The following is a 27,559-nucleotide window of genomic DNA, read 5'->3' as shown; positions in this document are numbered from 1 at the left end:
AGGACGATTTTGTCAAGTTTTGGACCAAAAAAACGTTTTTCAAAAAAATTGTCAGATTTTGGACAACATAGTATAGTATGACATACTACATAGTATAGGATGACGTTTTTGTCAAGTTTTGGACCAAAACAACGTTTTTCAAAAAAATTGTCAGATTTTGGACGACATAGTATAGTAAGTCGTTTTTGTCAAATTTTGGACCAATTTTTTTTTTCATAAAATGGCTACATTTTTTATGACATAGTATAGTATGACATACTACATAGTATAGTATGACGTTTTTGTCAAGTTTTGGACCAAAAAAATGTTTTTCATAAGAATTGTCACATTTTGGACGACATAGTATAGTATGTCGTTTTTGTCAAATTTTGAACCAAATTTTCTTTTTCAAAAAATGGTCACATTTTGGAAGACATAGTATAGTATGAAGTACTACATAGTATTGTAGGACGATTTTGTCAAGTTTTGGACCAAAAAAACGTTTTTCAAAAAAATTGTCAGATTTTGGACGAAATAGTATAGTATGTCGTTTTTGTTAAATTTTGGACCAAATTTTTTTTTCTAAAAATTGTCACATTTTGGACAACATAGTATAGTATGACATACTACATAGTATAGTATGACGTTTTTGTCAAGTTTTGGACCAAAACAACGTTTTTCAAAAGAATTGTCACATTTTGGACGACAAAGTATAGTATGTCGTTTTTGTCAAATTTTGGACCAAATTCTTTTTTTCATAAAATGGCTACATTTTGTATGACATAGTATAGTATGACATACTATATAGTATAGGATGACGTTTTTGTCAAGTTTTGGACCAGACAACGTTTTTCAAAAGAATTGTCACATTTTGGACGACAAAGTATAGTATGTCATTTTTGTCAAATTTTGGACCAAATTTTTTTTTTCAAAAAAATGTGACATTTTGGACAACATAGTATAGTATGACATACTACATAGTATAGGATGACGTTTTTGTCAAGTTTTGGACCAAAACAACGTTTTTCAAAAGAATTGTCACATTTTGGACGACAAAGTATAGTATGTCGTTTTTGTCAAATTTTGGACCAATTTCTTTTTTCATAAAATGGCTACATTTTGTATGACATAGTATAGTATGACATACTACATAGTATAGTATGACGTTTTTGTCAAGTTTTGGACCAAAAAAACGTTTTTCAAAAAAATTGTCAGATTTTGGACGACATAGTATAGTCGTTTTTGTCAAATTTTGAACCAAATTTTCTTTTTCAAAAAATGGTCATATTTTGGAAGACATAGTATAGTATGACGTACTACATAGTATAGTAGGACGATTTTGTCAAGTTTTGGACCAAAAAAACGTTTTTCAAAAAAATTGTCAGATTTTGGACAACATAGTATAGTATGTCGTTTTTGTCAAATTTTGGACCAAATTTTTTTTTCTAAAAATTGTCACATTTTGGACAACATAGTATAGTATGACATACTACACAGTATAGGATGACGTTTTTGTCAAGTTTTGGACCAAAACAACGTTTTTCAAAAAATGGTCACATTTTGGAAGACATAGTATAGTATGACGTACTACATAGTTTAGTAGGACGATTTTGTCAAGTTTTGGACCAAAAAAACGTTTTTCAAAAAAATTGTCAGATTTTGGACGACAGTATAGTATGTCGTTTTTGTCAAATTTTGGACCACATTTTTTTTCCTGAAAATTGTGACATTTTGGACAACATAGTATAGTATGACATACTACATAGTATAGGATGACGTTTTTGTCAAGTTTTGGACCAAAACAACGTTTTTCAAAAAAATTGTCAGATTTTGGACGACATAGTATAGTAAGTCGTTTTTGTCAAATTTTGGACCAATTCTTTTTTTTCATAAAATGGCTACATTTTGTATGACATAGTATAGTATGACATACTACATAGTATAGTATGACGTTTTTGTCAAGTTTTGGACCAAAAAAACGTTTTTCAAAAAAATTGTCAGATTTTGGACGACATAGTATAGTAAGTCGTTTTTGTCAAATTTTGGACCAATTCTTTTTTTTCATAAAATGGCTACATTTTGTATGACATAGTATAGTATGACATACTACATAGTATAGTATGTCGTTTTTGTCAAATTTTTAACCAAATTTTCTTTTTCAAAAAATGGTCACATTTTGGAAGACATAGTATAGTATGACGTACTACATAGTATAGTAGGACGATTTTGTCAAGTTTTGGACCAAAAAAACGTTTTTCAAAAAAATTGTCAGATTTTGGACGACATAGTATAGTATGTCATTTTTGTCAAATTTTGTACCAAATTTTTTTTTCTAAAAATTGTCACATTTTGGACAACATAGTATAGTATAACATACTACATAGTATAGGATGACGTTTTTGTCAAGTTTTGGACCAATTTTTTTTTTCATAAAATGGCTACATTTTGTATGACATAGTATAGTATGACATACTACATAGTATAGTATGACGTTTTTGTCAAGTTTTGGACCAAAAATTTTTTTTTCAAAAGAATTGTCAGATTTTGGACGACATAGTATAGTATGTCGTTTTTGTCAAATTTTGAACCAAATTTTTTTTTCAAAAAAATGTCACATTTTGGACAACATAGTATAGTTTGACATACTACATAGTATAGGATGACGTTTTTGTCAAGTTTTGGACCAAATTTTTTTTTCTAAAAATTGTCACATTTTGGACAACATAGTATAGTATAACATACTACATAGTATAGGATGACGTTTTTGTCAAGTTTTGGACCAATTTTTTTTTTCATAAAATGGCTACATTTTGTATGACATAGTATAGTATGACATACTACATAGTATAGTATGACGTTTTTGTCAAGTTTTGGACCAAAAATTTTTTTTTCAAAAGAATTGTCAGATTTTGGACGACATAGTATAGTATGTCGTTTTTGTCAAATTTTGAACCAAATTTTTTTTTCAAAAAAATGTCACATTTTGGACAACATAGTATAGTTTGACATACTACATAGCATAGTATGACGTTTTTGTCAAGTTTTGGACCAAAAAAATGTTTTTCAAAAGAATTGTCACATTTTGGACGACATAGTATAGTATGTCGTTTTTGTCAAATTTTGAACCAAATTTTCTTTTTCAAAAAATGGTCACATTTTGGAAGACATAGTATAGTATGACGTACTACATAGTATAGTAGGACGATTTTGTCAAGTTTTGGACCAAATTTTCTTTTTCAAAAAATGGTCACATTTTGGACGAAATAGTATAGTATGACGTACTACATAGTTTCGTAGGACGATTTTGTCAAATTTTGGACCAAATTTTTTTTTCTAAAAATTGTCACATTTTGGACAACATAGTATAGTATGACATACTACATTGTATAGTATGACGTTTTTGTCAAGTTTTGGACCAAAACAACGTTTTTCAAAAAAATTGTCAGATTTTGGACGACATAGTATAGTAAGTCGTTTTTGTCAAATTTTGGACCAATTTTTTTTTTCATAAAATGGCTACATTTTGTATGACATAGTATAGTATGACATACTACATAGTATAGTATGACGTTTTTGTCAAGTTTTGGACCAAAAAAATGTTTTTCAAAAGAATTGTCACATTTTGGACGACATAGTATAGTATGCCGTTTTTGTCAAATTTTGGACCAAAAAAATGTTTTTCAAAAGAATTGTCAGATTTTGGACGACATAGTATAGTATGTCGTTTTTGTCAAAATTTGAGCCAAATTTTTTTTTCAAAAAAATGTGACATTTTGGACAACATAGTATAGTATGACATACTACATAGTATAGGATGACGTTTTTGGCAAGTTTTGGACCAAAACAACGTTTTTCAAAAGAATTGTCACATTTTGGACGACAAAGTATAGTATGTCGTTTTTGTCAAATTTTGGACCAATTTTTTTTTCATAAAATGGCTACATTTTGTATGACATAGTATCGTATGACATACTACATAGTATAGTATGTCGTTTTTGTCAAATTTTGAACCAAATTTTTTTTTTTCATAAAATGGCTACATTTTGTATGACAGTATAGTATGACATACTATATAGTATAGGATGACGTTTTTGTCAAGTTTTGGACCAAAACAACGTTTTTCAAAAGAATTGTCACATTTTGGACGACAAAATATAGTATGTCATTTTTGTCAAATTTTGGACCAAATTTTCTTTTTCAAAAAATGGTCACATTTTGGACAACATAGTATAGTATGACATACTACATAGTATAGTATGTCGTTTTTGTCAAATTTTGGACCAAATTTTTTTTTCTAAAAATTGTCACATTTTGGACAACATAGTATAGTATGACGTACTACATAGTATAGGATGACGTTTTTGTCAAGTTTTGGACCAAAACAACGTTTTTCAAAAAAATTGTCAGATTTTGGACGACATAGTATAGTAAGTCGTTTTTGTCAAATTTTGGACCAATTTTCTTTTTCAAAAAATGGTCACATTTTGGAAGACATAGTATGACATACTACACAGTATAGGATGACGTTTTTTTCAAGTTTTGGACCAAAACAACGTTTTTTTAAAAATTGTCACATTTTGGAGACAAAGTATAATATGACGTACTACATAGTATAGGATGACGTTTTTGTCAAGGTTTGGACCAAAACAACGTTTTTCAAAAAAATTGTCAGTTTTTGGACGACATAGTATAGTATGACAATAACAAAATTGGTGCCAGCCAAAATTAAATATTTTAATGTGAGATGCATGTAGTTTTTGAACATCAATGATTATTGCACAGTAAAATGTTTGGAAATAGCAGGTCAATTTGATTAAAAATGAATTACATTCACTGACAACTGTACAAAATATGTGATTTAAAGAAAAAAGCAACACCACCAAGTCCACTCGACTTACACCATCTTCTTTTTTTAAATAGTTTGAATCAAACCTCAGTCTGCATTTAATGATGAAGGGTTGTAAATGAAAAGGATGAATTGACAATTACACTGTATTGAAGTTCCAAAATGCAGTTGATGCTCCTATAATAATCAAATCCACGCAGTCTTCAGATTCACTTCTTATGGAATTTATTCTTCTTCTTGTTCCTCTTGCCAGCTGCCTGCGATGCTTTCTCTGTCACAACTTGCTGGTATTTCCTTTTATTTTTCCTGGAAAGAGAAATATATTGTTTGCACTTTTAAAGAATTTAAGGAATTTCAAAAGCATACACCTCTTGAGTGTACAAAGAATTTAAGCCAATAATCTACTACAAAAGGCTGTTTTAGCAGGGTAACACCAGTTTCTTCTTAAAGCCCTTGTAGTGATGCATTTTTGCTTATTTCCTCTCCTTTGTGGCCATTTGCAATTTTGCTTTCCCCTGTCTTTGTGACTTCATGAATGTATTGGCTGATTAGGACATTTAACAGCCAAACATAAGTGGAATGGAATGCCTCTTTGAGGAGTTCTTTATCCTGGTGAATTACAGTTGTGGGAAACTCAAGTTTACATAGATTTACCACTGATAGACCCATGTCACAGACCAAACTCTAGATTTAGTGTCAGAATTAGGGCTGTAACAATTAATCAATTAAGAAATGAGTAAGGTTTTCTGACCCCACCCTGGTTAGATAATCATCAGGCAACATGCAGGGAGATACTATTATTAAAATATATATTATTATGAGTTATAATTGTGACGTGACAATCGTTCTACACACTTAGTCATGGTGTTTTACTCGTGTATTTCAACTTACTGTCTAAACTCAGCGTCAGCCAGCAGCTCCTCCACCATCGTTCTCTTCCTCTCTTTCTTGGGAAGACGGGAATGATAAAAGTCGACTGGACTGTCCACCACAGTAGCAACCTGGATCCACATGCATGGAACACAAGCAAACGCATGTGAAGACACAAATACACTTCTGTCTGCGGCATACACTCGTTTATTCAAGCTAGAGTGAAATCAATCAGTGAAGACGTTTGTTGAATGGGGGCATTGAAGAGCACTGACCTGAAAGTACTTGGGGAATCCGTCTCTGTCGTTCTTCTTGTAGAACCTTTTGGGGTCCATGGAGCCCCTCATCTTCAGGACTCTGAGGTCTCCTTTCAGCTCCTGCGTGATCTCAGGGGCTTTCATGTTAAACCAAGCATCTCCTGTTGTTTTCTCCCTCTCAACCTAAAAAATAAATAATTATTTTACTTCTGCATCCTATGCTAATGAGGTAGGAGGGTCTGGGGCTCAGACTAAAGCAGGATTGGTTACATGTGTGAGATTATCGAGTTTGAAGCCTTTCATAAACACTGGATACACACAATTAAAATATACTAGGGATGCAGGATATTGGACCTTTTGCCGATATATATCGGAAGCGCTTGGGCAGATAACCGATACCAATATACTGTACATATACATCTTTTTCCCTGGTTTTCGTTCCCATGTTGCAGCAGATGTAAATATACATTTTCTTTATTAAGTAAAATAAACTTAATAGAAATAATTGTCAAGCAGATGGCAGTCTTATTAGCCTACTGTTATAGTTACTAGTCATATCTGCAGATCTTGGTGTGTTTGCCGATATCCAATAATACACTGTAAAGTCGATATGTGCCGATAAATTTGTGCATCCCTAAAATATACACATGTAAACTATACGGTCATAACGATGATTGCACAGTAAAGGTCATAACCATTTAGTCGACATTCTATTGCTTTGAAAAACGTACTCTGTGCTTCAGTTTTACGGCGTGTTTGGATTCACTGTATGGAGGCACCGCCTCCTTCTTTTCAAAGTCCGGTCCAATCACACTTTTCTTCATCACCTGCGGAAACACAACAAAAACTTAAATACTGCAAAGCACCCAAATCTGTCAACACTTCACTACCCCGACATAAAAGGCCAAAGTCAAAAAGAATTAGAGGGAAACTATGAATAATACCATCTCAGGTGTTACTGGATTTATCGTCCTAGCATACCTGGAAAGGTTATCATTCATTTTGCATCACAGATCACCTTCATAGGTGGGAAAAAATCAATCACATATTAACCTCATCTTGGATCTTCGTTTCCTTTACTTTCTGCAGCGAACTGGAGACAGGTTTTGATTTTCTGTCACCAAAATTGATGTATAAACCCCCGAGCTCCTTCATTCTGATGCCTGGGTCAATGCGGGTCGACAGTGCCTTCCTGAAACAAAGTGACAGAGGTCCTGTTCATGCCTGATAGAGCATCAGAGACGGATTAACATTTGGTTTTACTTTTTTTCTTCTTCTTCAATCGGGAATTGTTGACATTAGAAAACGATAAAAAAACTAACTTTATCCTTTGGGTTCTGTCAGGCCGGAGGCACCTCACAACTGTTTGACAGCGCAACATCAAAAAGCTAAACAGCTGAAAGACAATTAACATCACTCCCTTTCCCATGTACGTAAGGGATTTAGTGGCGTTTGTATAATAAAAAAAAATGATGTTCTTTGTTTCCACATCAAAAGGAACACAATCTGACTGGTTTGTCCATTTGGGCTGTTGAAACCTGGTGTTGGCCTCTGTAAAGCAAGGCCCTTACCTTAAAAAGTACATATAAAAGGCCTATTCTAAAGCTATGTAATCCAAATGATTTTAGTTTGAAAGCAATTAGACACATGTACAAAACATACTTATGCAGTCAGGTCCATAAATATTGGGACACAACCCTCTTCGTTTTGGCGCTATACACCACTACAATATATTTGAAATGAAACAAACAAGATGTGCTTTAACTGCACACTTTCAGCTTTAATTGAGGGTATTTACTCTATATGTGCCCCCCACTTTTTAGGGGACCAAAAGTAATGGGACAGTTGACTGAAAAGCTATTTCATGGATATGTGGGATATTCCCTCGTTATGTCATCTTCAATTAAGCAGGTTAAAGTTCTGGAGTTGATTCCAAATGAAATGAGTGACATTTGCATTTGGAATCTGTTACTGTTAACTCTCAATTATGGACCTAACTATAGGTAGTATTTTCAATTTCTCCCAATAAATGTAACACAGTTGCCCTTAAATTAACCAGAGACTACTTTTTTTTAAAAATATACTTACAGATTTTGATTTGAGAAGAGGAGTCCTGTATCATCATCATCATCACCCTCCTCATCCACAAATTCCTCATTTTCCTCATCCAGTTCAGCTTGCTCGCTTTCCTCTGTTGGTTTTTCCTTGTAGTAAAGTTCATCAGCCTCTTCACCGGGCCGTGTGTCAATCATAAACAGTCCTTCAACTGATGATGCAGCCGTCTCGGACGTCTTAGAGGATTCTCCCCTCTTGTACTCAAAGTCCTCCTCCTCCCCCTGCTCCTCCTCCTCATCATCATCATCATCTCCAGAAACTTCCTTCTCTTCTTCAGCATCGTCATTTTCATCATCGCTGCTGTCCAACAGGCTGATAACTTTTGCTTTCTGTACGACGACATCCTGAGGTTTGTGGTCAGAGTCAGAGTCCACTGTGATCTTGTGCTCCTGGTGAGACGTTACCTGAATGGACTCGACTTGTTCTTCACTGGTCTCAACCACCTGCTGAGCATCGGTGTTCAGGGTGCCAACTTCCATTTTCTCATCCACGCTGGACTGGGCCTCTACAGCTGTGTCTACTCCAGCTGAGTCATCTCCTTGTGATGAGGGAGCTTCCACATCAGACACATCCATGGGTTGACCCCGCTCTTCAGTGATTTCAGAGGCCTTCTCACATGTTACTAGGAATGGCTGGCGGGCCCTTACCAGCTCTGATGACTGGATCATCTCCTGCATCATTTCCACCTCTGAGGTATCCCCATCTTTATTTTCAGCAGACAGCTCCTCCTGCTGGTCTATGGTCATCACTGCAGGCTCAATAACAACTATTTCTTCTTCTTCTCCCTTTTCTGCATCTCCCACAGTCTTCCTGATGTCATCTACCTCTGTGGTATTTTCAGCAGACAGCTCCTCCTGCTGGTCTATGGTCATCACTGCAGGCTCAACAACAACAACTTCTTCTGCCTTTTCTACATTTTCTGAACCTCCCTCAGTCTTCCTGATGTCGTCCTTTTCTTCTAATGTTTGGTTCTCCTCACATTCCTCGACCAGTGTACAGTCTCCATCTTCAGAGATCACTGTGCTTTCTAACCTGGAGTCACTTAATGAACTGTCCTCTTTAATCGGCTCTATAGCTTTCTTGAGAACAATACAAAGGTTTTTGACTGAGCGTCTGGTGACCTGAGCACGATGACTGCTGTTTCCTGAGCCTGTGCGGCTGCTGCAGGGAGTTTCTCTGTCTGTCAGCTCCAAATCAGAGTCCACGGCTAAGGGACCTGTGGATTGGGACTTGGCCCGTGTACGAGTGGCCATACTGTAAGTGGGCCCTGACTCGAACCTATCAGACTCCAGTGACAAGGCCTCATTAACAGCTTCAACGACTTGTGCTTTTTTCCTTAAAGCCCTGGTTGGTCGACTTCTCGGGGCAGGGGAATCAGAGTGTTCTGAGGCCTCGTCAAGGTTTAAAGGGATGTGGTGTATTGGCTTTCTAGATCTTGTGCCTCTGCGAGCAGTGGACTGAGACCCTTCAGCTCCCGAAACGCTTGACATGCAGCTTTCAGCATTTGAGACCTCTGCGTCCACAGCTTGAGCACCTTTTCTGTGGCTTCTGGTGACTCGCTTGGATTTGGACAATACAGAACTACATGAGTCGCTCTTCAAATCCTGGTCAACTTTGACTTCATCTTCACCCACAACGCGAGTGGAATCATCACATTCAGGAGCCTTTTTTCTCCGTGTGCTCCGGCGAGTAATTTGGCCAGCTGCAGAGCAGCATGACTCCACATCAGATATTTCCTCATCTCCCTGAACAACTGCACGGGGCAGTCTTCGCCTGCTTCTTGTGAGTGTTAAAGGTGGTTCGACGTCAGACAACACAGAGCAGCACGACTCCAAGTCTGACACATCTGCTTCATGGACCGAGCCCACTGGTGTGCATGGCTGCTCTGGACTGTGGAGTCTGGAGGCTCTGGTGCATCTTTTCAACAAGGACGTTGGTGGAGATGTTGGAGGTTTAACAGCGCTCCTTGATCTCCGATCAGTGGAAGGAGTGGCCTGTGGGGCAGAAAGAGGACAAACTGCAAATTAAAAAAAAAATGTGTGCTGGGGTTTATATCATATGAAAGTCACTTGGTTGCTGCCATTCCTTAGTTTTGTCATTATCAACAGAGCAGCAAACAATGTCTGCCTCATTACACACCCTGGCCTCCATTCTGTATCTGTCATGAATGTAGAGCTGAATCGATTATTAATCGATTACTAAATTAATCGCCAACTATTTTGATAATCGATAATAGGTTTGAAGCTTTTTTCATCAGTAAAACCAGATTTCTAGCTGTTTTAGCTCTAAAATGTGAATATTTTCTTGGTTTCTTTGCTCCACATAACAAAGAAATCATTAAAACTGAATCATTTTGGTTTGTGGACAAAACAAGACTACCGAGAACATCATAATTTCCAGCTTTGACACACACGATCAATGTTTTTTAAAATTTTCTGACATTTTATGAACCAAACGATTAATCGATTAATCGAGAAAATAATCGACAGATTAATCGATTACAAAAATAATCGTTAGTTGCAGCTCTACATGAATGTATCATTTGTAAGCCAATGTCACCATGTGTTTATTTTGGGCCTGTTTTCAGCTGTGTATCACATAGGTTTCTTTCTCTATAGAGACTGTTTTCAGGATGATGAAGAAACTTGATGGATTAGCGATGCTCACTTCACTTGTGCTGTTCCCATTGGGAAAGTTAGCTTGCAGTAAGGTCAGGGTCTCTGCAGGTTTCAACAAGTCAAATTTAAGACTTTTTAAGACTTTAAGACCATAATGAATACAATTTATGACCCATTTCAAATCCATACTGTCAAAAAAGTACAAAAAACATGAAGGAAAATTGGAGCCATAAATCGTTAAACTTGCAATTCGGCTTAGCTGTGGGCTTTCATTGAGTTTTCTCTGCTGCTATGCTAAGCTGAAACACACTGCGGCGTGCGCACAGCTCACTAGCTAGTGGTGCTCAATTAATTCTGACCGGGCAGCACAGGTTCCTACTTTAGTTCCGTGTTGTAGTTCTGTTATCGCATCCTCAAAAATATAAACATTTCAAAGCGAGACTGAAGTTTATGCTTGTTTTAAATAAAAGAAAAGTTAATAGATTTTAAAGACCTTTCAAAACTGTATTTAAGACCTTTTATGAAATTTTAGGAGAATTTAAGACATTTTAAGGCCTTAAATTCAAATTATTGGATTTAAGACTTTTTAAGACCCCACGGATACCCTGTAGGTGCATGAGATCTCAAATCACTCACAGAAAGTACACATAAAACTATTTCAATCCCATAAAACACAACACATAAAAAATACGAAGACTTCATTTATTTTATGTGCAAAGAAGTGAGGCTATTGCACATTGGACTAAAGCTAAAAAGCTTGAGTTTTGTGTGCAAATAATGCAGGGTTATCACACAAAATGCTGATCACTCACTGATCTTTAAAAGCAGTTCATTGAGAACAATGGAAGATTATTATTACGATACTACAGGAGGGCTAATAAGCTGGGGATAAACATCTTTCAATGTACGTTTTATTAAGTTGAATAATTCACAGAAAATAAAATGTACAGAAAGTGAAATCCCATCATGTCTGTTTTACCATGATGACTTTACTTAAGCGTATTTGTGACGACACCCTCTACCACCAAACACATTGTTATTAAAACTATTTATTCTATCATTTTTGGGCTACATCGGGTTTCCTCCCTCAGTCCAAAAACATGCAGATTGAGGATTAGGAAAATTGGACACTCTAAATTGACTGTAGCAGTTAGTGTGAGTGTGGTTGTTTGTCTCCATGTGTCCCTGTGATGGACTGTAGAACTGTAACCAGCCTTTCGCTCTATGTCAGCTATGTTTATTATTAGTGTACACTTGTTTTTGTTTTTTGTTGTTATTCACACAGTTTGTTTACTTGGGTGGTCTATCTATCTAACTATCCATCTGTGAAGTGTACATCCCCTCTCAGATCTCAGAACTTCAGGTTTAAATACAAAGCAGGTTGAAAAGTTTAAATGTACGCCCCTGTCCCTCTACTTCCTCACCTCATATTACGGCAGACACGCTGACATTGAACGATGTGCTCTCACTTTTATTTGATTTTGATGAAGTAAAGTTAAGAGCTAAACAACTCCAACTATGTGTATTGTTTGAGGTCATTAAATCACTCGAAGGACCTTTAACACGACTAACGCGTATTCTCTAACAATCAATACCATCTCTGGATATTTACAAACTCCACAGAGCTGGAGACAAACTGTTGGCGTCCACGTGTCTCCACTCGTGGAGGTTAACTACCACTTTAAACGCTTAGTTCACCTCGCACTGAACATTTGCACGACTTGTCAACATGTACGTGTTCGTATTACATCCGTTTTCCACACATACCGGGACGCCGGAGGACTGCTGCCGCTCGGAATCTGTTTGGTTTGAAGCATTCCCACGTCCTCCTGTCCTGGTGGCCACCATCTTGCACGCTCCCTCGTCTCTCTCCCACTTCCGGAACAACTCGAGCCGAAGGCGAGTAGACCTGACTAATCGATTCGCAGGCAGGAGGCGGCGCTTGCGCAGACGATCGCAGAGCTACAATGACAACAAAAACTCCAAGTCCAAAGTTTAAATATTTAAACATTTGTAATACATACAATTTTCTACAACGATACTTGTTTGTGTGAAACGTATTTCCGACAGTGGACTCAAACAGCAACACAACGCTATATAGAAATGCACATAAAGGAGATCGGATATATTGTTTATGTGAAGGTATCAATGAGCTAGTGCCGTTTTAATCGTGTAGTTGCATGGTATTGTGCCCTATCAGGTTGTTTATTCAATTATAAATTAAAATATGCTTTGTATCTTAGTGTTAAGGAAACTAATATCCATGTTGACAAATGTGGTGGGGTTACATATTTCCACCCTCACATGTAGTGCAGTACCAACAGTATGTATGAACATTCTTGGGTAATCTGCTCATCAGCGGTGAGTCCTATGTTCTTTGTGTATTGATAGTTGTGAGGCAGCCAGATGAACAAGCTGACAGTCAAGTGAGTTAACAGGCCACTGTGTTGAGGAAAGCATGAACAGTTGGATATTTGATGCTCCAGCACAGCAGCAAATACAGAAGTCATGTGATATTTTGTTAGCAATTTGTGAAACTAAATCTAGATTGAAATACAAAATACACATCGCACCCCCCCCCCCCAAAAAAATGTAGACATTAAATATATACCTTTCACCACTTTAATAAAGCCAGGTCATAAAGATAGATATGACAGCATTTGATTCCAGTAAAACATTTTTTCAGTTGTTGTCTTTATGAGATTTGCTGGGCGCCGTCTGAAAAAAGAAGCATCACCTTATAATTAAGTTTCCAAGGCTAGAATAAATCATACACATACAGAGTGAAGGCAAAAGGGCCAACAAGTGCTCAGAAACTCAAAGCAGTAATCAAAGCAAAGGTTAGCTACTTTGAAGAATGTAAAATATGAAACATATTTTGAGTTATTTCACTTTTTGTTTACTTCATAATTCCATATGCGTTCATTCATAGTTTTGATGCCTTCAGTGAGAATCTATGATGTAAATAGTCATGAAAATAAAGAAAAAAACATTAAAATGAGTAGGTGTGTCCAAACTTTTGACTTGTAGTGTTTTTTTGTTGTTTTTTTAATCAATGCATCATCAAAAAACATGATAACACTAGCAGCAATCTGTGGGGAGAAATTTAAGTCATTTTCATATACTTGTCCATTTACCAGTTAAAATGTAAAATATCTGTCTGCACCATAAAATACAGTATACACATAGTTGGGTTTGACTCGTAAAAGTGCATGTTTTTTTTCTCACCAATGGAATGCAAATGGTGTTATTACAAACAGCAATAATAATCACAATTGCACAAATATAAAACTAATTTCAGACAAGATGGATTTCGATTTCTCCTTTCAAAATGTTTGGAATAATTATTTCATAAAGACGGTAGATTCGCTTCGCTTTTCCTATAATAACCTTTTCATTCCGAGTTACATATACAGAGCTCGATGTAAACAAAAAACAACAGAGACAAAGCAAATATGAGAGCAAAGGATTAGAGGCACTGAGAGGCACAGGGTCAAAGAACCTTCATTTTCAATCGATTTTTTAGCAACTACCATGTATATATTGATTAAATCTGTATAGATTTGTAAGCTTGCTGGTCACAGTGAAAACATATGAAACAATTCACAGTCTTTCTCTAACACACTGATCATGGGGTTTAACTTCCACATTCCGTTTCCTTTTTTTTTTTTTTTATCTCACTGAGACAATGGTAATGAACATCTGCATCTATGAACCAGAACAAATCAGAGATGCAAACTTATCTGTGAGATAAAACAATGACTTCAAGACTCATTTTGATTGGACCCCACTCTCAGAGCTATAAACTGCATACTTTGTATGTGTGTGTGTGAATGTGAATGAAAAAGGAGGAAAATGGTTTCATCACTGCATCTTCTTTTCTCGTAGAGTGTGCTAGGGGTTTGTCTTCCTTGCGCTGATGATATAGCCTTTAGACTTGATGATGCCTCTGCTCTTGACAATAATGGAGTAGCGTAGGACCCACTCCAGCCTCCAGTCGACCACATTCAGGTTCTGTGTCCCCTCCTGTACTGTCTCCTGAAAGGCAGCAGCCGACATCAACTCTAAGGATGCAAACAAACAGAGAGAGAAGCAGTTTGAAAGTGGTACATGTGAATTGTGCAGTTTACACTATACAGAGCACATACAACTAGATTCAGTGATGATGTAGTTGACAGTGTATTAATTGTGTTCAATTCAATTATATTGGACAATTTTCACCTTTGGATTGAGACACATTTAAAATATTAAGTATATAGTATGAAACATTTGGAACAGAGAGTGCATACAGTGTATAATGTCAAGCATGTCATCAAGTAAGGCTGCATTTATAACTGCATGGTGCTGCAAGTGACCCAATTCTTATCTTTTCCTCCCACATAGCACAAATCAAGCATGAGCTATGAAGGTGTAAGCAGGAAAAAAGCACATGGATTCAAATATTTTCAGAACGGTTTCAAGCCTCATTCTTATGTGGACATAAAGAGAACAGATATGTGCATTTTCATCTGCCATCTAAGTGGACAGATCAGATATTTGCAGTGTAATTTCATCATGTGAAGTTGGTCGAGTTTTCTTATGATCAATCGATTGTTGGTTTAGCTCTTATGATGGGAAAAAAAACAACTGCATATAAATTATGCTTTAATCTTTTAGCATTGATGGTACTTCATTTGAGACAAATTGTTTTGCATCAAGAAACAAACAAACAAATATTTCACCTTTTGGATCGCTGTGTGTGAGCAGCTGGATGTCAAACTCTTTAGCAAAGGCTGTCAGGTCAGGAGGCATCACACAGCAGGAGGCCAGGTTTACCTGGTTACTACTGGGCTTCACCTGATCCCAACAGAATACATTGTTATGAAAGTGCTCAGAAAATAACCCATGGATCAGCTTCAGCAATGTCAGTTATTAATCAGGGTCAACACCATTTCCGCTGTGGTGACACAAATTAATCCTCATGAAAGAACAAAATTCCCACTGACCTGCGCCCAGGTGTAGAGCTGCTCCAGTAGATCTTTGTCCAGGTCAGAGGTGCCAATAGCAGCAATACGTTGGCTCCTGACCAGTGTCTCCAGCTCCTCCCATGCTGGCTGAAGATGGGCCAAAGTTAAACTGTCACCCTCCACAAGCACAGGTGGCGCTATGATAACAGAGTCAAGCTGGGACACGGCCAGTGTCTGGCAGCCTAGCAAAGTAGATCAAATACTATATCAAATTTATTTAAAAAATCGTTCAAATCCATATGAGAGTTTTTAAGGCACATTTAAGTTTTACTGAAAAGATATAAGCTCACCTGACTCCACTGCATCTCTGATTGAGGACTGAACCGGGTCAGACAGGAACAGTTTGACTGCAAGAACAAGGAAACACTAAACATACTAATCCCCATTTACCTAAGGCAAGTAATTGATACAAAGACTTGTCACAAATATTAATTAATCATAATTTGTGGTGTAACCACAAATATTTGGCACAATTGTCATAAAGTTTGTCATTGAATTTTGAGAGCAAACAACAAGCAATGGATTATTACATCCAGAAGAAGGCAGTTAAGCAACATTATGAATGCCAACCCCACCAAACAACTAATTACTTGGTGAAAGAAAATTGAAGTGCTAGGAAACGGAGTGCGTCATGTCAAAACATAGGTCGATCATGATGATTAGAAAAACCATACAGACCTGAGACCTTCACCTCCTCCCTCTCCTCAGGTGTAATCACATCTGTTGCTTGGGGAACAGAACAGTCGAGCGTATCTGTAAAGTCCTGCATGACAGAAAAGGAAAGCACTTCATTGTCAGTTCTTGCTTCTAATTTAGTTTATTATTATTATTGTTATTATTTTTTAATACAAAGCCTGAACATTTGTTTTGGCATGTCCTGCATGATGGGGAGCATCAAGGCAAAAGACTAGGCCAGATTAGGTTGGGCCAGATTTAACTGCCATTATAATTTGTATTTTACACAGTGGACATTATTGTGAATTGTGATATTATGATAATAGTAAGAAGTTTATAATATTGTATATGGTATAATGTTAATACCATCTTGTTTCCAATGAAATTTCCAGCTTAGTAATAATGTAACAGTGTGGTCACAAGGAGACTTAATTTCATTTCCAAAGTAATATCCAGGTACTAACTTCGTTATAAAAAATAAATGTAGGCTACATTCAGCATAATACCATCAGATATAAATATTTGGGAAATAGAACTGGTAATTACCATAATGCAATGCCCAGACATTTTTTTTACATTGTTAATAAGATGGTATTACGATAAATTATTGGCATACTATTAGCATATTGTTACTGTACTGCAATATAACGTGATATTCTTGTTACTTGTGTTGGACAGTGGTGTTTTGGTCTTTGTTAATCTTATGGAAGTCATTTCAAACCTGTACGATGCTGAAGTCTCAGCCAGCAACATTACATTTGTGACACTTGCATGAGCTCATTTTGCACACGAGACCAATATGTAAAATGTCCATCTCATTTCATAATATGGTGTGTGTAGGAAAGAGGCTTGGCTCTACAGAATACAAATATTAAAAAACGTTGCGCTGAACAGGTTACCTAATTTGCCAAATGTTAGCTAACAAACTTAAACTGAAGGAGACTCAGGACTTATACCAAGCATTTGTTTGCAGGGGATGTGTCTAAGAAGCTTTGCATATGTGAGAATTAGCAAACTCTTTAGAAACATTTCCCACTTGAGTCCAGTGAGTGTGGTGGTAAAAGCTGCAGCCCATTAGCTGAGCTGGAAACCAATACATGGTTTTATTCAGCAGCGTTTAACAGCAATGGATCCAGAAACCTTATGTTGAAAATGTTTTACGCATCATCACACAGCTAATGCTTTCCGTGAGTCACCATCACATCACAAAGGATGGTCAAAAAGTTCCTGAGCAAAGTATTCCTGTGTTCCTGCCCACTCACTGCACACCACCCAACCCAAAGAGACGCACATTTAGAAATGTGCCTTTGGCAGCCAGCGCTGCATGAACATTCATCATGACATCTTATTTTCAGTGAGCCTCGAGGCATCCTTTGATGTCTTTCACTACAGGGTTTTAGTTTACCCAACCACTGAAATCCTACTGCAATTCAAATGTAGCTGTAGGTGTTTTCACTTGTTGGTTATGCAAATAGTAATCTACGTTACTAAATAAATACACCATTTTCACAATACAAGAGCCTATATAATCTACTATTCTGGCTCAAGAAACTTAATAACAGCAAATGTTACCCCACCTCAGATGCTGGCTTAGTCATGGAAAGCCAGTCACTCAGCGTAGCTTGAATGCAGTCTCGAAGCTGAAATGTCAAAAAGAAAACGTTAAATGAACATTCAGAACACATGTACAGTTTGTGGGAATGTTTCCTGAAACTGAGCTGAAAAGCTTCTTTGTTCACAGCAAACTCCACAGAAACATCCGACGAGCTGATCCAACAAACATGAGTAATGTCAACAAAGAAATCCGTTGGATAAACTTTATACAATGTGTCAATCCCACAAAAATAATCCCAGGTGTGGGAAGACGAGAGGAGGATGTGGCTGAAGAGTAGGTCCAAAAACTTCAACTACTACTACTCTGAAGTAGTGTCCAAGTCTAATGGAATTGTAGATGATAGAGATAGGACAAATATGACTCTGTGTGTCATTTGCTCACACATGACAGTTTAATGATGGTTGCATGAAGGCTTTAAAAGAAAATTGTGACTTAGATAGAGTACATTTTGGGATATGTACTACGTACGATAAGTACTACAGCACTAGCTTTAGGGTAATTTGGTGGTGAGTGCATTATTTTTGAATGTCCTTAATAGGAATGCTGTACAAGAATGTGTGCGTGCATTGGCAGGTTTGCATCCTTGTACAATTGGTATGTTCCATTGTCTTGTGCATATTATACGTAGTTTATTGAGTCGGAGTTACTTTGAAGACCTGTGCTCTAAATAAGGTCTCCTTGCCTAGCAATCATTAATCGTAAAGTGTTCGCCTCACTAACCTTAGTGACGTCACCAGGATCACAGAGAAGTCCCACTGTTCCGCGAGTCCACTTAAGCTATATATATATACCTCTATTCTACGAATTTCCGCCATGTACCATTTGAATATTATTATTTTTTTTTTTTTTAAACAAAAAACACTTATACATTGTTTTGTATCTAAAGACTCGAAACACGTTTATACACGGTTTATTATCAGTTTACAAACACAATAGGTCTCCATAGCCGGTTAAATATTTAGTCGGGGTAGCCCATATCCTTTTGGCTAAGCTAATACGCTACCACGGAGAGGAAAGTGTGGTGTTATTGAATGAGTCAATTGTACAGTGCAGGTTGTGTACTTACCTCCTCGGTGGGAGAGCATGGACACTTCTTCTTCAAGCGATTCCTGGTCACCAGATTCCCGGTGTGGAGCCGGAGAGTCCTGGCGTGGGTCAGCAACATCTTCGCCTCAGCGTTTACGTCGTTCGTGCTGTTTTGAGGATCCATGTGGTTTCCGTCAGTTAGCTCTCAAGTTGCTAAACACTGTATGTGTGTGTGTGTGTGGTTGTGTGAGTGTGTCCGTGACAACGTGAGCAGGTGTCCCTTCTCCCGCCTCCTGTGAACTGCTGCCTCACAGCAAACCACAATACAGCACCGGTCGCTATTTAAAAAATGATGAAGTCAGGATGACTGGCATTTCGCGCTGCTATCGTCGGCTTTACAGCCTCGACGTTATGTAGACAAGCCGGTCGGTGGCGCCCACTGTGTCAAAGAATGACACATAAAATCTGGTCAGGATCCGCTGGAGCTACTGACACGGATTTACGACAACATCAGTAAAACAGGGGTTTGATTAACTGGAATGGATTTTTGTTGTGGAGCCAGTCGCTTCTCCGACCGCTAGATGGTGCTGTTGCATTTTCTACTGCAGGGGTGTCAAACTCATTTTTACTGAGGACCACATCAGCATAATGGTTACCCTCAAAGGGCCAGATGTAACTGTCATACAGAATAAATCTAACTAAATGTAACCAAATATAATGTAAGATCAAGGTAACTACTCCGTAAGATTTTGCTAAATAACTTTCTGTGTTTATTACTTATTCAATTTCACTCGTCACATGATGCACATACAATGATACACTGCGATTTAGTGGTGGTGTTGAGTTTGACGCATGTGTTCGACGCATGTGTTCTACTGAGTTATTTGTAATTATTTTGTCAAACTGCAATGAATTAGTTATTGTAGTCCTTTATTAGTCCCACAATGGAGACATTTAAAGGTCTAGCGTAGGTTTTGATTAAATAATTTTTCATTTGTCAGAAATTTAAAATAAAACAGCTGTACTTAATGAATTAATTATTTTTATTCATTTTCCCAGAATGAGTTTTATATTCATATCAGAATACAGTGTCAGTGTCGGCTCTATGCCAGCCATCACTTTGGACCACTGTGATTTTACAACTATAATAACTAGTATTATAATCCAAGAACACACAGAACCCCCACTATTTTGCACTGTAAACAGACACTTTAAAGGTGCATTATTTAATAACTCTAAATCAACTGGTCATAAAATTCTCCTAATATGTCACAGAGACTCAGGAATAATGTTCATATAACAAACTGAATTCACCAACAACAACAGTACAGACAAAATATTTGCATTAAAAAATGTTTTGGCATGTGGCGCCACCTACCGCCGTCTACCAATCATTGCAGTGAGTAGAGTCTCAACTGCGGAGCAACCACGGGTTGCCAGTTTCTGTCAGAAAACGAAACCTAAAAGACCTCGGTATTTTGAATTTGAATGTAGTAACTGTTTTTGGCCACATTCTTACATATGGCACCTTTAAGAGTCTCTTTACATCCAATTATGGGGAACGACAGCATTTACTGGACATGCACTCTTCTTTCAGTCATTACTCCTTTTCACGATTGTTATTTTATTAAAAATTAATTGACTGATATTTAATTTGATTCACACTATTGTTTTAAGGGAAATTCAAGTTTGTTTGTTTCTATGTATCGATGTAAAGTACACATTGGAAAAATGACAATTAAGAAGCTTGACCTTGACCTCTTGATTGGCACATTATGTATACAAACTCTAAAGCAAATGAAATAAAAGCTGAACACAAAACACAACACAGATGTATCATTTGTTTTCGTATTGTGTAATCATTCTTATTTGCTGAAATGAGAATGAGACGACAGTGTCCTCACATGTTTGTTTCTTTTAGAAAGGGCTTTCTTTCTTTTGTTTCATGCGTACTCACTGAAAAAATGTTTTCCACAGATTGGGGTGGAAGAATTTGACCCACGGTGTCTTGACCTGAGGCCTGTTCAGAACCTTTGGAATGAAGTGAAACTCCGAGTGCAAAGCTTGACCTTGTCACCCATCATCAGCGGCCAGTCGCACTAATGTCCTCGTGGCTATGAATGGCAGGAAATTCCTGCAAAACTTTTTTTTTTTTTTTTTCTGAGCTTGAGGAAACCTTTACTGGAAGGATATTTGAAACAACCTATTCATATTCATGATTTTGACATTAGATGTGTTTAAAGTAACACAATACAACCCTTTTGAACCCTAAAAAAAACAGTGTCAAAGTCAGTTTGCTGGGTCACTGACTTGAAATATGGAGAATGGTGCCTCCTTCATTTCCTGATCTGCACCTAGAGTGGACTGCTACAAAAGTTTAGGAGAGCTGATAAGAACAAAGATGTATTAGAATCAAACTTGGACATGTCAAGAATAATGCTTAAAGGTGCATTATGTAATAAATCTAAAGCAATTGGCCATAAAATCCTCCTAATATGTCACAGAGACTCGGGAACAATATTCATTTAACAAACTGAACTCACCAACAACAACAGTACAGGCAAAATATTTGCATTAAATGTTTATACTTTGCAGACTGCAAATTGTGTTTATGTTTTGAAATCATGTTTTAGGCGCCACCTACCACCAATCATTGCAGTCAGTAGAGTCACAGCTGCCGCGCAACCACGGGTTGCCAGTTATGTCAAATGTCGGTATTTTGAATTTGAATGTAGTACCGTTTTGGCCACATTCTTACATATGGCACCTTTAACTGAGGGTCATTTCAAAAGTCTCAGAACTCATCAAAGAAATGTATTTCTTTCGCTCCAGCAAACATTACATAATGCTGTTTTAACTGCATTCAAATAATTGCAGGGAAGAGATGTTCAAGTGTGAAGCTGAAACATGAAGCTTGTTTATTTCCCCCCCTCAGAATAACATCTTGGGTCCTCGCAGGAGTTTAAGGTTACATGTTTTAGGACAGTTGTCTCAGGAGAGTTGTCAAATAGCAAGTTTGCCTCGTGGGATGCAGCGGTCAAATTGCACTGCCACTGAGTAACTATAAAACACACTGAGCGTTGACATGCCTGAGGAGGTGGGAGGCGCAGTGGCAAAGGATGGAGTTTGTGTTGGGGGAGGTCTGATTTAAGTGAGCACTTATAAGAGCCAACACAAGCTTCTCTGGATACAAGATTTTTTTTCCTCCCTAGGACTTAATGAAATACTGAATGTGAACAGGTATATTTCTCTGCATGCTCCCACAAGTTATTGGTAATCCTGGCGCTGTGGTCCAAGTAGTGAGTTTGCTGTGATATGAAAAAAAAGTTTTTATTTCAAGCTTGTTTTCGGTAAATTAGCAGTGAGTGAGCCTGAGAAGAAACAGCTGTGCAGAGCTGCAAGCCAGACATGAGGATTTAGATATTTTTAATCAGAGGTCAAAGACACAGATGTCTGTTTTGCTCTAGTTGTTTTACTGTGTTTGTTTCTATGCAGTCGCTTCAGCAGCAGAAGCAACCATGAAGTTTCAAGTTCTCTTCTTCTTTCTGCTCCTCACCTGCATGTACATGAGTCTGGCACAAGGTAAGAAGAACATTTTCACATCTGACTCACCCTCAACACCTATGATGCTGTAACTGCAAAACTGTAATCCAATGTAACTTGTGTAGTTTAGTAGAACACATGACTTTTACAGTAGCTGCATGCTGCACATGAAACTGTAACCTTACATTTATAATTACAGACAAGGCAAGGCAGCGTTCTTTATGGAGCACTTTTAAATACACAGATTCAGGAAAAACAAGTAAAAAATAAAACGCAATCCACAAGTTGTCAAAGAACACAATAGATATTAAATGTTAATAGAAGATTAAGTGTGTTTAAACAGGTAAAAGGAGTAAAAAAAAGGAAAAAACAGAAAATCTCTAAATGTAAAAGTAGTTTAAATAAGTAAATGTATGAATAAATAAGTCGTGAAAGAAAAGACAGGATTCAGTAAAGAAAAATACAGAATACATGAGATAATCAAAAATAAAATCTTCAAATATACATGAAAAATTATGTTTGTTTGAAAAAGAACTGCAATTTTTTATAATACGTAAGTAAAAAGAAAATAAATATATATTTTTTAGCGGATAGAGCACCTACTATTTTTGTTAATGGGTAATTTTGGTCCATTTTTCATAATTCACACTACTCTTGTAAAATATTGCCGCTAAACCTCTAAATTATTCTGCTCAAAACCACTAACCATTTGTTTTACCAATAGGCTTAATATTGACGGAACTATTGATGATTGTCTCCTGTTAGAAAAAAAAAATAGAGAGTAACTGATTTAAGTTTTATTAAGTTCCGAGACATTTCTCCGTCAGCACACGTGAAGACATTTGGACAATAAGTTGGATATGTTCTATTGACACTTAATACTTAATACCTATCCACTATGATGCTTATAATTCAGTTTAATGTGCCAAAGTAATCTCTAAAGCTCATAGATAGTTAGTTTATACCAACACAAATATACACAACATAATGAAATGAATTGAAACACTGCCCGTAGAGTGTCATGGTTTATCTCGGTACCTTTTCTGTGTCTTTGCAGGCTCGTTTGGTAACTGCTGCCTGGGACATGTCCCGTCGATGAAGGCAAATAGAAAGAGAAACATCGAAAATTACAGGATGCAGGAAATAGATGGCGATTGCAACATCAGAGCTGTTGTGTATGTAATAAATGTCTTTCATTCCTGGCCCACACTGAGCATGATTGCTTTCACAAATTTGAAACCCCTGACTGTAATTTGGCAAAGATTGATGGAAAATTGAGAAACCTGCACACTGAGAAAGTGTTTGATCCAAACGTACGGCTGCACCTTTAAAATGTGACCACTAGTGGCTTTGGTTTGCTTGTGAAAAATGAAATGATTTGCCTGAACTGTGCAGGTTCCTGATGAAGAAGAGGGCTTCACATCTCAAACAGAAGACCGTCTGCGCCAATCCGCATGAGCCTTGGGTCCAGGATCTGATCCGAGCTGTGGATATGCGAATGTCCCAATGAACAAAAGAGAAAAAAAAGAAGTAAAACATTTCACAACATACTTTCACAGTGATGTATTTTAATGCCTTCCAGACAACTTTAATGACTGTGTTAAATCTCCATTGTAAAACCTTTGTCTTTGTAGAGCAAGCGGATGGTAAAAAGAGCAGGAAAAAGCGGGACAAAGGAGAGCGACTGTTTCACCTCCTTGTCGGGCATCGTATATCACGCTGGACCAGATGGATTGTATTTTCGTAGATTAGGTCTTTCCTGTTTCTGACAGACAATGTTTCACATATAATCAGTTAACTAACTCAAACATACCATATGCCCAAAAAGTATAGCCAGTCAGGCAAAATTCATTTATATGAGCCATTGCTTTTGATACTGTTCACTCTTCTGTGATAAGTAAAACCTGCTAGTAATGAACCACTATAAGGCAGCTTTGAAATGTATGCTGAGTGTGTGTGCTTGTGTGTGTGTGTGTGTGTGTGTGTGCCAGTGTGTGTGGAGTTAAGAGTTGTTTTTTTTGTTATTTTACAGTTTTTCACTTTTTTGTATTCATACTGTAACTGTATTTTGTGTCTCTCTCTATCAAATAAAGAAAGCAGCAATACAAACAAAGACTCCTCCGATGATCTAGTATCACTATAGCTTATGTTCAAAATTACGCTGTTTTCTATTCTTTCATTCCTGGTTCTGTGCTCCCACAGTTTATTTTAAGTGGAAACTGTAGCCGCAGCGTTCCCCTATGGGACGTTTTTTACGAGATGTTACTGACACAGAGCATGAGGTTGAGCCGTGTTCCAGTAATGTTTCGTTTTGTTTGGATTTGACATCGTCTGGAGTGAGTAACTGACGATAATATTCAGTTATCAGTTGGTCAACAAGCAGTTCTTAGTGATTTCAAGAGAACGTTGTGCTCATTAGGCAAAAATGTGCATGATTTTCATCTGTCCAGGCCAAAATGACTCAATTAAAGTTTAATCCCATATTTTTTCAAGTCTGACTATATGAGGATATTGGAAATATCTGTAACTGGATGTATTATTTTATTAAAAAAAATGTTTTACAGCGTATAGTTTATGGTCTACCAGCCAGCTTATCAGGTGCAGCTTTGCCAAGTTTTCAGAGTATGATGCTGATTTACAGTTCTTTATATATATCCTTTATTTAACCAGGTAAAATAAGTCTAATTGAGATTAAAAAACCTTTATCCACATGTGTCTATGTTATTTTGTACATTCTGCAACAAGTGGTTGAAGCCACCATATACAGTATGTGTGTAATGTTCCATAAACAGGCAATAAATTAGACGCACATTTCATCGACTACTAGAGCACATCGGCATCAAGAGCTAACACGTTTCTGTGATTATCCGTCTGTTTTAAGGAATGTAGCACAAAAACTGCAGGTGAAGCCTCATATGAGACAAATATATAAGAAGCGGCCTCAGGGCTTCAGTTACAGTTTATTATCATTTCCACTTTAACTGGTTCATTATTCCCACTCACTGAACCTAACCAGAAGGTCAACTGTACCTCTCTAGTAACTGATTAGTGCTTTGTTAATGCTCTATGGTGTGAAAAACAAGGATAACTGTAGCATGGCGAAAACGTGATTTCGAGATTGTGTTTTTTCGATCATGGTCTGGTGGCTTTGTGTCATGATTATCCAGCACCAGGCACTCCCACATCACATATAATCCTCAGTTTTAAAACGACTCTTGCACAATCTGGAGTCTTCCTGTATCTGCCTCATGTCATGTCAGTAGCTTTGTGAAAGTAAAATGTGCGAGATGAAATATTTAAATCAGCTTGAATCAATTTTGTGTCATATGTGACACACAATAAATATTACTGACGTTAAAACAAAGAAAAGAAAGAAAGCTCAAAATTGAAAGTTCAGAAAACGCAACTGCCTTTTGTTTGCGGTATTTAGCTGAGAGTCAAATAGAAAGTGATGAGAAAGATTAAAAGATGACATGCAACCACATGGTGATGTGTGCAGATATTTCCCAATCCATTCATTCACAGTTCAATTGCGAGACTGAAGCTCTTGATGAGTGATGACAAAGTTTTTTTTTTAAGATTTAACCTCAACCTCAACAGCTGAAAGGCTGGGATTAAGAAGTGGAAAAACCGCTCAGAAATCTCCAAAAGGCCCCCAAAGCAATCGTGAGGCCCCTGATAAGGAATGTCACGACCGTTTCTCAGACGTGTGCTCACACGAGTCATTCGTCAAAATAAAGTGCCATTCTGTCAAAATAAAGAACAAACTAAGTGATGTAGACAAAAGTCAAATAGTATTTCAAATTTGAGCTCTGGTAGCACTCTTTATCGTCTACAGATATGTTCTCAAACTGTGGTACGCGTACCACCAGTGGTACGTGAGCTTCCTCTGGTGGTAATCAGAAATGCTGTTCTACTGTATATGTAGGATATGTGATCGCACTGGAGCTGAGGAATTGAAACAAATAACAAAAATGTATATAAATATAATAATAATAATTAGAGTCGCCTCATATCTTGCTCCATCTTAATTTAATGTCACTATACCAGTGTGTGAAGTATGAGGAAGAGGAGGATTTATACTTATTGGGAATAAATCTGCCTCCTGTGAAAAGTTTGGGAAACTCTGATCGTTCAGTGATGTGAACAACAACAGCCACAGAGGAAACAACATTTTTTGTATGGGAAAAAAACAATTGTTCCACCACTCTCACAGAAGTTTCTACAACATGTTGCTTCACTTTCACCTTCTGTTCAGTTCATCCCAAATCAGCTCCATATGGGGTTTAAGTGTGCAGGTTATGTGATTATCCATCATGTGGAACCACCATCTTGTCCCCCCCCCCCCCCTCTTTTTTAATGATGTTTCGGGTCATTAACTTTATTGTAGGATGAGGCCCTGACTAACCCGTCTGTTTGTCATTGGTACTCACTCCATTTCTGAACAGCTTTGTGCAATATTGTCCCTTCAATGCATCAGAGGACGCATTAGCACAATTACTGTCAATGCGACTCCTTACATGAATTCAACTGGCGTCAATTGCTCCAAAATAGCTGTCACATTTTGGTGAATTTTCAGATTTTCATAATTAATTATAAATTCAGGCTGGCTTTTTTTGGAATCACTATGTGGGCTGATAATGATAATCATCATCATAATTCTATATGGCAACGGAAATAAACGATATAGAGAGGAAGTAATTTTCCATGTATGTGACAGAGGTAGAGAAAGTGGATGGGTCATGGTTGAAACTTAATTATTCCTCAATTCCTAACATTATCCACGCAAGTGTTTGTGCTTAACTTTATATCTTAAGTCATAACATGTGCTGTGACAAGACAAATAAAACTCTTCATTCTCTCTCAATTAATAAAAACTCAGTTAGGATCGACTGAAGAATATTGAAATTTGCTGTTTTAGAAGCTCAGCGCGTTTACCCGAGTATAGTCTCAGGTTAACTTGTGCTGAATGAAGCTGATGTGTATGACATGGTCATTCACCTTTGAGC

At 37.1% G+C, this 27,559-nt stretch overlaps 3 protein-coding genes across 3 annotated transcripts; 1 reads left to right on the top strand and 2 right to left on the bottom strand.

The window, feature by feature from the left end:
* Positions 1-4,784: 4,784 nt before the first annotated feature.
* dnttip2 (deoxynucleotidyltransferase, terminal, interacting protein 2) lies at positions 4,785-12,547 on the bottom strand. Its single transcript, XM_083888143.1, has 7 exons — positions 12,453-12,547; positions 8,041-10,061; positions 7,006-7,144; positions 6,684-6,779; positions 5,971-6,135; positions 5,717-5,826; positions 4,785-5,131 (listed from the first exon to the last, which is right to left on the bottom strand). The coding sequence occupies exons 1-7, from the start codon at positions 12,531-12,533 to the stop codon at positions 5,035-5,037; spliced, it is 2,709 nt and encodes a 902-aa protein (XP_083744269.1). The 5' UTR covers positions 12,534-12,547; the 3' UTR covers positions 4,785-5,034.
* Positions 12,548-14,579: 2,032 nt separating this feature from the next.
* On the bottom strand, positions 14,580-19,191 carry gclm (glutamate-cysteine ligase, modifier subunit; the record flags this gene model as incomplete). The annotated part of the gene is made up of 7 exons (XM_083888466.1): positions 14,580-14,749; positions 15,407-15,521; positions 15,671-15,873; positions 15,982-16,038; positions 16,370-16,454; positions 17,944-18,006; positions 19,048-19,191. 7 exons carry the CDS (start codon positions 19,189-19,191, stop codon positions 14,580-14,582), a joined length of 837 nt encoding a protein of 278 aa, XP_083744592.1.
* A 2,919-nt stretch (positions 19,192-22,110) lies between these two features.
* On the top strand, positions 22,111-24,653 carry ccl25b (chemokine (C-C motif) ligand 25b). The gene is made up of 5 exons (XM_083888020.1): positions 22,111-22,247; positions 22,503-22,589; positions 23,608-23,725; positions 23,946-24,080; positions 24,185-24,653. Exons 2-4 carry the CDS (start codon positions 22,526-22,528, stop codon positions 24,058-24,060), a joined length of 297 nt encoding a protein of 98 aa, XP_083744146.1. The 5' UTR covers positions 22,111-22,247; positions 22,503-22,525; the 3' UTR covers positions 24,061-24,080; positions 24,185-24,653.
* The last annotated feature ends 2,906 nt before the right edge of the window (positions 24,654-27,559 follow it).

This window comes from Microchirus variegatus (assembly GCF_963457635.1).
Source record: "Microchirus variegatus genome assembly, chromosome: 4".
Lineage (NCBI taxonomy): Eukaryota > Metazoa > Chordata > Actinopteri > Pleuronectiformes > Soleidae > Microchirus > Microchirus variegatus.
This window is presented reverse-complemented; position numbering and strand designations above follow the sequence as displayed.